Genomic DNA, 11,653 nt, shown 5'->3' on the forward strand with positions numbered 1-11,653 from the left:
GAGAGAGAGAGAGAGAGAGAGAGAGAGAGAGAGAGAGAGAGAGAGAGAGAGAGAGAGAGAGGGTGAGTCACGTGGGCTGGTGACGAATGTTATGATTATAGCCTGAAAGGCTGCAATGCTTTAGTCTGTTCATTCAGGGTTTTTTTTCTTCTAAAAATGAAAAGCCTTATAAACTAACACCGATACAGTAATAAAAATCCACTCAAATTCACGATGAAGCCTCAAATGTCCATAATCTAAATAGTACGTCATTAGTAGCCTATAACTAGTCGAATTAGCATTCATTCTGCCTGATGCAATATTCTGCAACAGACATATATATTAACTGTCAAAAACCCCAAATGACTAAGCGTGAGTGTTTGAGCAGCTGGTAAGAACAGGCTTTCTATAAAGGAAATATCAAAGCAATAGCTTATAATGATGTAGGCCTATTGAAATGTTTATTACGAAATTAGAGAGTAGAGTTTATTTTTAGAACTATATTAAGGTAGCCTACTCATTTAGTTTGTATTTATATAGTACAAAGAAGTCAGATTATTGATACACATATCATTTTACAGTTTCATAATAATAATACATTTGGGATCTAATATATAATTGCTTAATGTAGGAATTCCCCCAAAAAATTAGCAGCCCAACCCTAAATGACCTAAATATTTATTTGTTTGATATATTCTATATATATTGATATGATATATTCTATAATATAACATAGTCTCATCTTAATTGGAACACCAACATTCCTTTCCCTTAACAGGATGGAATCCTGACATAGATTGATGGGAATGTGGGAACCCATGGGCACACGCACAGCACGTTTTACAGACCAGCTGAGTTGGAGATAGGCAGTCAGGAGTAACTGATCCACGTGTGTATGAAAGCTTTGATGGTTTTGATCTCTTGAATGAGCCGTGTAAGACACATGACTTGAGTCATTTTCAAATCCGATGCTGTGTACATTGTCACAGAAACATTCTGAAACAATGAAGCTCACAAGGTTGCGTCCGTTATATTATGTTCTCCAATGACTCAGGCTTTATTTTTTCAGGTGGTCCACTAATTTAACGCCACTTAGGGCCATTTGGGACTGAGAGACATCTTGTGACTTCCCCCCTCCCTTCTATCTTTCTAGCTGCCCTCTCAATGTGTTTTGGCCTATATATTCTGCTATGAAAACAGCCCTGGCGATTACGCAAATTTCAGTGCAAGGCTCGGGAGGAAAGAAGCACATGATGAAATGCCAAGTTATGTTGAAAACAAGCCACGTGATAGAGGAGGAGCAGAGGGTACTCTGGGTTAACAGAATGGGGCCTTCGCAAAAGGGTCCAAATGGTATTCAAACACTCCATTGGGTGGGAATGCATAACAAGTCAATAAAAGCAGCACACACATGTACAGCTCAAAGAGGGTTTGTGAGGGTGTAATCTGATTTGTCAGGTTGTATGGGTGTGTTAAGGAAGAGTACTGTCTGCTTATTCTGTATGAGAGATGATTGCAGTGTAAATCTGCATATGTACAGTGCAGGAACGTGTGACATTTCTATGAGGAGAAAAAGTGAGAAGGGCCCTCATTGGTGGAGAAAGTGTGAAAGAGAGGTGTTTGTGTGTGTGATGACAGTGGAAAAGTGCAAAAGTGAGAGTGTGTGTATGCGTGTTTGGAGAACGATAAAGACAGACGAGTGTGCAAGTGTGTGTGTGCTTGGGCTGATCTCTTTCGGGAATTCTGTAGTCCTCTTCTGTTACATCAAGGGTGTGTAGGTTTTCCGAGGTGTCAGCTAGTACATATACACATGATGAAGATTTATTCACACTTCTGCTGTAGCACCAAAACAGTTCCTGGAATAAAAATCCTTGCAGCAGGAAAACATGAACAGATTACGCCCAGAGGTGAGTGTCATCAGACAGCATTGACAGCAGGATACACCTCAAACTGCAGAACCTGAGAGTGAATGACGGTGTGGATTACATGTTATGACTGTATGGGTGCACTGAACAAGGCATATGCCTGCATAATTACGTTTGGCTAATTAAAAATAATAATATCTGAAACTAAGAAAGTTTTTTTCTTAGACTTCCTCTTTCCTCCTAAATAAAGAATCTTGTCCATCCCAGAAAACATGTGTGTGAGAATTTGAGTTTACAAAAGAACTTACATGCATGGGTTAAACTAACCCTCAAAACTCAATTCCATTGAAATCCTATTTAAAGGGATCGTTCACCCAAAAATTTAAATTAGCCCATGATTTACTCACCCTCAAGTCATCCTAGGTGTATATGACATTCTTCTTTCAGACCAACACAATCAGAGTTATATTTAAAGATGTCCTGGCTCTTCCAAGCTTTATAATGGCAGTGAATGGCTGTTTCTGAAGTCCATAAAAGTGCATCTATCCATCATAAAAGTGCTCCACACGGCTCCGGGGGGTTAATCAAGGCCTTCTGAAGTGAAGGCGATGTGTTTGTGTAAGAAAAATATCCATATTTAAAACTTTACAAACGTTAATCTCTAACTGCTTACTGTCGTACGCATGTTCACGAGAGACTGGCGTTCCGGCATATGACGTAGGACACAGGTGTAGCCTAAGTTCCAGAGATAAACATGGAAGCGCAGAGAATAGAGCAAAACATGGTTCTCGCGAGAATTAGCACATTCTCACCGGAGCGTCCACATCATAAACTGGAACGCCAGTCTCTCGTGAATGCGCGTATGACAGTTAGCGGAAGATTACAGTTTGTAAAGTTTTAAATATGGATATTTTTCTTACACAAATGCATCGCATCACTTCAGCCTTTATTAACCCCCGGAGCCTTTTATAGACTTCAAAACAGAAAAAGCCATTCGCTGCCATTGGACTTGGAAGAGCCAGGACATTTTTTAATATAACTCCGATTGTATTCGTCCGAAAGAAGGTAATAAACACCTAGGATGACTTGAGGGTAAATTTCTATAAAGGAAATATCAAATTAATATCAAAGTAAATCATGGGCTAATTTTAATTTTTAGGTGAACTATCCCTTTAAGTTCTCAACATGATCATATCCCAATTCCTTAAAACAGATCTAGATATGTAGACATAAGGATATTTTCTCTGTGCATACCGATGTTTTGACCATACATTTCGATTTCCCCCAATATTATGCATTTATTTATTTATGTTATTGTATGAAGAGTCCCTGGGTTACAGGAGTCTAGTTAACAGTATAAAATACCATATATCAGCAGGATATACTGCAACCTTATGCAATATTTCCCTTCATTGAATCAGCTTGAAGGTAGCTTGAATGTTTTTTCTTCTCGTCCTGCACGTATCAGCACTCTAGGAGCATGAGGTCAAAGCTCCGCCCATTGACGTGTCATTTCCCTTGCTCTCTAGTTCTAGTACATTCCGAACTACACAGCAGTATCGCGGACACATCCAGATAATAATAACAAACACGTAACTCGCGGCCAGGCGTTTTGTGTTGTTGTTGAAAGCGAAAGAAAACGCCTGTCATTGTGCGGATATGTTTATCAGTGCAGCAGGAATGTAAAGGAGCAGCAGACATGTTAGCAGTCTGAAGCAATTAAACTAACCATGCCATTTTTTACTCTTTCCAACAAATACATTTAGGAATGAATAGTCTACATTTGTTGCATATGCATACAGCGTTTGTGCAGCAGATTCGCTAAAAGCACATTTTAACGTTTTTTTTTTTTTTTAGTAGCGAAATAGTTTTCTTGTATTTTACAGAACGATGCCCATATCGCCAATGAATGACTCTTTTGAACCACCCTAATAGTTTGGAATCATTAGGACAATCCACTCACGCAAAAAGCCTACCATACATTAAATAATGTTTGTTTTTTTATCGAATGAATCACTCTTTTGAACCACTAATGTAAATGCTTGGAATCATTAGATCAGTTCCCTCACGCATAAATATGTACCAAACATGAAATAATGTCCAAAAAAGAATCGATGCGTGAGTGAACTGTCCTAATGATTCCATTAGTGGTTCAAAAGAGTGATTCATTCCGTTCTCTTTTGAACATCATTTAACGTAGGCCCATATACATATTTAGTCATTGCCGCAGCCTATATAGAGATATATCAAAGTACCATGGTATTTCAATCTAATATCGCCGTGATACCACCACAGTTTGAAAAACCTAAAGTGCTGCTGCTGTGTCCTGGAAAAAAAAGCATAATTGCATAATTTAATTTTAACTTCTTTTGTTTTTCCCAGTAAACATGTATAATAAATGACATCGCTTACTTTTAATATTCATAGTAAAAAAAAAAAAAAAGAGAAAACCTATATTTTAGTGTATGCCTACAACAGTAGCTTTTAATATAATATTGGCAGAGTAGCAGTAGTAACAGTGTACATGAAAACGCTTATTTATTTATCTAAAAAAATAACCGTGGCAAAGTAAACCCTTTTTAGCTTTCTGAATTGGCTGGAATCTGTGGCCTATTTCTTTACTTGGCTTTGGAAATAGGCACAAAATAAACCAGCATGTCCTTGTTGTTACACCGTTCAACGTCAGTGTTGCATGACACTAAGACACGCCTACTCATTATAATGCAGACACTACTGGAAAAATCTGGAACATTCAAGATTGCGACAGAGAGCGAGGTCAAGGGTGGAGCTCGATTAACAGTTAACGATTTCATCATCCAAACAAACTGAGGCCGAATAATGATTTCCCCTAAACGTGCAACTCAGCACTTATTCAGTATGTAGGCTACTTCACAATAGAACAAAGATTTCTATAAACTCAATCAAATTAAAACCGATTCGTCAAAGTTAAAACGCCATAGAAAACACAATTACATTAGAGCGTTGTTTTAAAATGAAAACCCGTTGCATAACCAAATTGTGGACCTAGTTTTAAAATATCAGTAACATTAGTGATCAGAACTCGATGCAACATTTCATCATCTAGGTCTGTGTTGTGATGTGCCTTTATTGCCATCTAGTGGACAGAAGCAGATGTGTTTGCCCCGCACGTACAGACGTGAAGGGCACAATTATTTCTGTCAGCATTTAACGGCAATCTGATTTAATGGATTTAACTGTGAAGATGATTAGAAGTCTGAAAAAAATGAGACAAAACCATCAGAAAAGACAGTAAACTGGAGAAACAGGATTATCTTTCATTCAAGTCAGTCAGAGAAGTAAAAATCCACACATAACAGGTGGTGAAATAAAATGGCAGGGATGATGTACTAAAAATATATATATATTATTTTTTTTTAGCAGTAGGCAAACATTAAGTCATACCCTTACATCAAGTTTTTAGTCGGAATTAGTGATGAGAACATGACCAAAGACCAAGAACAGGACCAATGACATACACAGACAAGAGGAAGTGGGTTTAATATCTCAACCACATACATAAATAGTCAAATATAATCTGCATGTTAAAGATTATAACAGTTCAACAGAACAAAAGGAATGATTCAGAACAATTTGGAAAAACAAAAATATCTGATATAATACTGATTTCTAATAAAAAATACTCTCCGTATGCCTACAAATGAGAATACTGAGAGATGTACATGTCTCTCTCTAAATAGATTATTACAGTACTTTAAAAGTGTATAAAAAATAAAGTCTTTGAAAGTTTGTCTGCTTGATTGAAAATTTGCGTGGTCCTGATCTGTCTGGAATGTAAATGTCTGATCTGTCCGCTCTCTTTTTCAGTGGCACATCCGAGATGTCATTTCTTTCTGTTGGGAGAAATAACACTGCGTTAGCATGACATAAACCACCACAAAACAGGCAGCTGCCGCATATCTGATTTCAATAAGCCTCTGATACTCAATTATCTTGAAATTTACTTTCTTGTTTATTTACAGATATAAACGTTATGTTTTTATTGTGAAATACAGAAAGATCATCTTTCCTGTGTTTATATATACAGATGCAAAAACTTCGGAAATGCGTTATGCAAAGTGACCGAGCTCCTGATGTCAGTAATAGGACCTGCGGGTGACATCTGATCCCATGGCACCGATTCAGCTGTGACTACTGAGAGAATGAACTGACGCGTCTATAGAACGAAGGGTTTTTCTGCCTTGCGAGCTCAGACGCTCATTAACTGCCTGTGAGAAAATGATAGAGGCTGGAATATCAAACCCGCTGACTCATCCTGTCCAAGTGTGGCCCTACCAATTAGCAAAGCCATTATAAAATGGGCTTGGTAGCTACTAATCATGAGATGACGCATTAGTGTTTGTTTCTGTATCTGTCGCTCTTTGTTTCTCGCTTTCTGCTCTCAACAGGTTATGGAAACTCACTTTGACAGGTTTTTAAACCCATACATACACAGATATAATATGTTTTTCCAGTAGTATTTTACTGCAGATATTTTTTTTCCCAGTGCGATTTTTGACTGTAGTTCTCTTTAACACATATGCTTACCAGAGGTTCCAGCTCTTTGTGGTCTGTGAGGTTGAATTCAGTAACAAAGTAATAGAAATGTTTGTAACAGGTGTTCACGTGGGCCTCTGCTCCCATCTGGCTCACGCGGTCAAAGTGGTGGATGTAGACATGGACAAATACCCGGAACAAACGAGACAAGATCTTCTTTGCTACCTGCATGAAGGTCTTGGGGAATGGTGTACCTAAAAAAGAAACACCACATGAGAATGAAAACAAACCACAAAGAGAATGAATAGCCTGTGTGTTTCGATGAGAAAACAAGAGCGAGAATGTCAAAAACTAAACTTTGTTAACTGTTAATACTTTTCAAACAAGAGTGCGGTAGCATACACAATTACATACACGACAGACAAAAGTTTGGGGTCATGTTTTTCTTCTTTTTTTAATTAAAGAAATTAGTACTGGGTCATTGCTTATATTTGAAATTTGGGTCATAATTATTCACATAAATAGTGATGAAAGCCAAAATATTAAATGTCATAGATCCACAATTTTGATCATTTTCACCTGAGATTTGAAACCAGATTACAGGGGGTAAAATGACTTGGCAGCATCATTATTTTATTCTTACTCTTTATTCTGACTTTAGCAATCTTTGTTGTATTATTATGCCAATGGTGACAGTTACAAAAAATGAGAAAAAGCACTTCTTTAATACTTCTGCAGTTACAGTTTACATTCCTGTAACTCAAGAAGTGTTAAAGACATCTTAATATCCTTTTAGATCTAGGTTCTTAAACTTTTCTTTTGGCATCTAAAGGTCTTAAATGGTTCATTTCCAGAGATATAGGCTTTCTTCATTTATGTATGTCTTTCACCAGAAAATAAATAATAAAATATCATTTTTTAACCAGGGACCTCTGGTTGAGTTGACACCTACTTTTTTTAAGCAAGGACACAACAAATTAATAGAAAGTGATGCTACTGAAGATTATATTTAAAATAAATGCTGTTCTTTGAACTTTCTATTTATCAAGGAATCCTGGAGAAATCCATCACAGTTTCCACAAAATATTAAGCAGCACAACCGTTTTTAACTTATAATAATAATAATAATAATAAATGTATATTGAGCACCACATCAGCTTATCAGAATGATTTCTGAAGGATCATGTGACACTGAAGACTGGAGTAATGCTGAAAATTCAGCTTTGCCATTAAAGGAATAAACAACATTTTAAAATATTAAAATAGAAAACAGTTATTTTACTTTTTTAAAAATGTTTCACAATTATACAGTTTGTACTGTATTTTGATTAAATAAATACAGCCTTAGTGAGACTTCTTTCAACAACATAAAATCAATAAATAAATCATATAGTCCCCAAACTTTCGACCATTAGTGTAAGTTGAAATGCAGGTATTATGAGGGTTAGTGATTTATCATTGTATCTTCACATCCTTATCAGGTTCTAAAACAACATCACAGAAGTTATTTGTAGATTAAACACAGAACTGAAATGACATGGAGTCTGCTGATATCAACAGAGGAGACATACGTCATATCTCTGGATGAGAGAAAACTCATTTTCATTTTCACTTTAAACATTTATTTTCTCATCTGCACGTCCTCACATCATAAGTTTCTTATCTGGGACACGTGCTATGATGGATTTTAAATCGCAGAATCATATTTCCACAGCACCATTTATTAATAGAGTCCTGCGATCTGGGCTGAATGCAGACAACCATGTGCTTATGCATGCGGCTGTCTTGTTGCATTCTAAGAATCTGTTCCATATGCAGTCTTAGTCTATTTATATCCCACTGTAAATTGACCCAATTTGAAAGGCACCACAGATGTCAGACGGCAGGTTGGAGGTAATGAGACAAAGCCAGGGAGGTCAAACACTACACTTGACCATCCCAAAGGTTTCTGTGTATTTGTAGTTTATTAATGTCTTAACATTTTGACCATTTGAAGCAGCATTTATGTTTATATGATGACCTATTTGATGGCCATTTTGAGACACCCGTGCTATACTAGAAGTGTCTTCAAATGTCTTCTGCATAGCTCATTCTGATGTCCTACAAAGGTTTAGGTTTGGAGGACTAAAAAGAGCAACAAAAAAGTGTGTAAATAGGACCAAATATACAGAAGCCCCTAAATGTCCAGTATTTGGACATTTAAGCCACAATTTGAATGTCATTGTGTTGCAAAACAATCAAATCAAATGGTATTTATTTTAAAGAATAAGCAATGTTTCAAGCTAAATATTCACAAAATAAAGTTTGTTAAGTTTTAATAAAACAATTGACACTAACAAAAAGGCATCAAACTTCTAAACTGATCTCATACTGTATATTTACTAAAAATGTCAGTCTAAGAAAATGTCTTAAGTAATTTGTTACCATTTTGTTTCATCCTTTGCTATATGAGCAATGCATTTCATGTATTTTTTAAGTGTGACTTTGGTGTCAAAATACATTTTGGACTATTAATGAATTCATTCACTCCTTATTGGAAAAACTAACTCAAACCTTAATGTTAGTAATCTATCAATATTGCTATGAAATCTACAATGAAGTAAACTGTAAGTTACTAGTAAACAGGAAACTGTCAATAATCTTAAGTCATCTTTTAAACTAAAGTTGGCTATCTCAAAACCCGCTTGTCGATGCGGGTGTCTGTTGTTGTTGCAGTCTCTGGTATTTCAATTCAATGCGCATGTGCGACCTACGCATACAAAGTTACAAAAATCACGTGGTGGTTACAAAAACCGGGTTGCGGGCGTACTATTCTGGTCACGCGCACCCTTGCGTACACGTAAAACATGACGTATACTCCGGGCTTTAAACTTGATTAAGAACTAAACGCATCCAACAAATCAGGAAATGTTTGGTCAACGACAGTGTTTTGGATCATGTGGTCCTTACCAACATTAGTGGGGAAGATGTGTTCATTGTTGATCTGGACTTCAATCCAGTCCATTAGCAGGCTCATGTATTTGGGTGCTGGGAGAGCAGTGGGCTTCTTATACTTCTGTTCGTCCTGCCAGCGGTACTCGTACTTTGGCCCGCCGGACATAACGGGGCAGGTCTGGTCTGTGCAGGAGTCGTTGATGGTGCCGTAGATGAGGTTGATGCGGTTAAAGAAGTCCACCACGTGAACGGCCACCCAATCGTTGAGGTCTTCGCCGTGTGGCAGCTGGACCGCCTGCTTCAGGTCCAGACCAGCATTTAGAGACGCCTGTGCTTTCTTGTGCAGCTCAAAGCGCTGCGTTCCAGGCTCAAACTTGCGCTTGGGCCGGAATGTCCTGTCCTTGTTGAAGACTTGTTTTAGGGCCATGGACATGGTTGCCGGAGGACGGGATTGTTGTGTAATGTGATCAAAATGAGGCTTTTGATAGCAGGGGTGCCTGAAATGACAAATTAAAGGATGGATAAACAATGACAATATTGTGTGGATGCTTCTCGGGATCAGCGATTGCACTCTGAGGGAGGACGGACGGATGCTGAATGCGAAAAAAGGGAGAGAAAATAAAACTAGGTCAAACTTTGTCTCATCCCGGGTTCCCAGAACATTTGAGTAATTTTATGATGAGAACCTCATTTAATAACATTGCCCACATAAAGATCAGTTTCTAGTCAGAATTTTATGTTTATATTATTTAACGCTGAGCAAGATAAAAATATATAAATATATATTAATTAAGAAGATTTTCTTAATATTTCCAGATGGGAACAAAACGATAAGAGTGCTTGCGATTTTCTTTCGGCTGTGACACTGAAATAACTTTGAATCAACATTTTCATATCTGCATTCTTTCATGCATTTCTTACATGATTCTTTTCTCAAACTCAAGGATTAATTCCAATGTGCTGTGCTTCAATGTCAAGTGGTAAAATTTCTCAGATTTTCTCAGTTTAACCAGCTGAACAAACGATATATCGTATCTGTATGTTGGTCACTGAACAGGTTGTACACAGACATAGGCATTATATTTAGAATATTAGGGGAATAACAGTAATTTCCTGAAGGGCACCATGGGTGGCATTTATTGGCCAGGGCAGGGGGATTCCAACATCTTCTATTGGCTAATATCTACAGTATGTTAATTAATGACATATATCTATTTTTGAAATATATATATATATATATATATATATATATATATATATATATATATATATATATATATATATATATATATATATATATATACACACATACACACACACACACACACACAGACACACACACACACACACACACACACACACACACACACACACACACACACACACACACACACACACACACACACAACTTAAAAATTTTAAATACTATAAACATGTGAATGTGTACATGTTTCTTAATGAATGGATGCCAGTAGCACACACCAAAAGCGAAACAACATGTTGCGCGAGGAGCTCGTCTGTCTACACGGTAATTCCGTGTGACGATGTCGTTTTTAATGGCGTGACCAGGACTGATAATCACATGAATTAAACTTTCATGGAAACACATAGGCGCGATAACAAAATAACCTTAGGAAAAATCGCAAATTAAACACCAAAAAACGCTTTTAAAACGCTTTTGTTAAGGGAGTGTTTTCGTAGCGTGCAGCGAAGTTGAAGCAAACTTACCGAGCAAGCGCCTTTCTTGTTCCGCTTTGATGTGAACCGCTTTTTACGCCGCCCTCTTTTTTGTTCGTTATTCAAGAACGTTCTTCGTTATTGTAATCACATTGTATTTGCAATTGTTATAGAGTTAAAAGGAACGTGGCCTTCGCACTGTAACAATTATTAAGTCCACACTTTCTAAGGAAGCCACAAGCCCCTCCCTGCTGAGCAAAGTACACTTCCTCTATTGAAACATCAGTAGAGCCTCTTCAGTCTGCCGCTGAACATGAAGGAAGTGTATTGGATTCACTATGGTTACACACTAACATCAAAACATTTAATGCACTTGAGATATTTATAGCACAAAAAAAGTTAAAAAGCAGATCACATTAAACTAACTTATTTGTAAACAAAGGTGTCGGGGAGAAGGACTATGAGGTAGCTGGCAGACTTTTTACTCAAGTAAATATTTCCTAGGGTAGGTTTATTTTTTTAAGTCAGTTTATGTAGACAAATATCTTAACATCTGAAATGAAACTGCACAATAAAAAAATATATTTTTTTGGCCAGTAAATTACTAAATTGTATAAATTTGACATTTAAAACACAACTTGCCTAGCCTGGTTAAAACCAGACCATTCTCAGTAGTAACTGAG

General features: G+C 37.0%; 1 protein-coding gene across 1 annotated transcript; it reads right to left on the reverse strand.

The window, feature by feature from the left end:
* Positions 1–5,346: 5,346 nt before the first annotated feature.
* mob3a (MOB kinase activator 3A) lies at positions 5,347–11,243 on the reverse strand. The gene is made up of 4 exons (XM_079827458.1): positions 11,022–11,243; positions 9,309–9,790; positions 6,411–6,613; positions 5,347–5,716 (listed from the first exon to the last, which is right to left on the reverse strand). Exons 2-4 carry the CDS (start codon positions 9,724–9,726, stop codon positions 5,687–5,689), a joined length of 651 nt encoding a protein of 216 aa, XP_079683584.1. The 5' UTR covers positions 9,727–9,790; positions 11,022–11,243; the 3' UTR covers positions 5,347–5,686.
* Between the last annotated feature and the right edge of the window lie 410 nt (positions 11,244–11,653).

The sequence above is a fragment of the Gobio gobio genome (assembly GCF_949357685.1).
Source record: "Gobio gobio genome assembly, chromosome: 10".
NCBI classification, from domain to species: Eukaryota; Metazoa; Chordata; class Actinopteri; order Cypriniformes; family Gobionidae; genus Gobio; species Gobio gobio.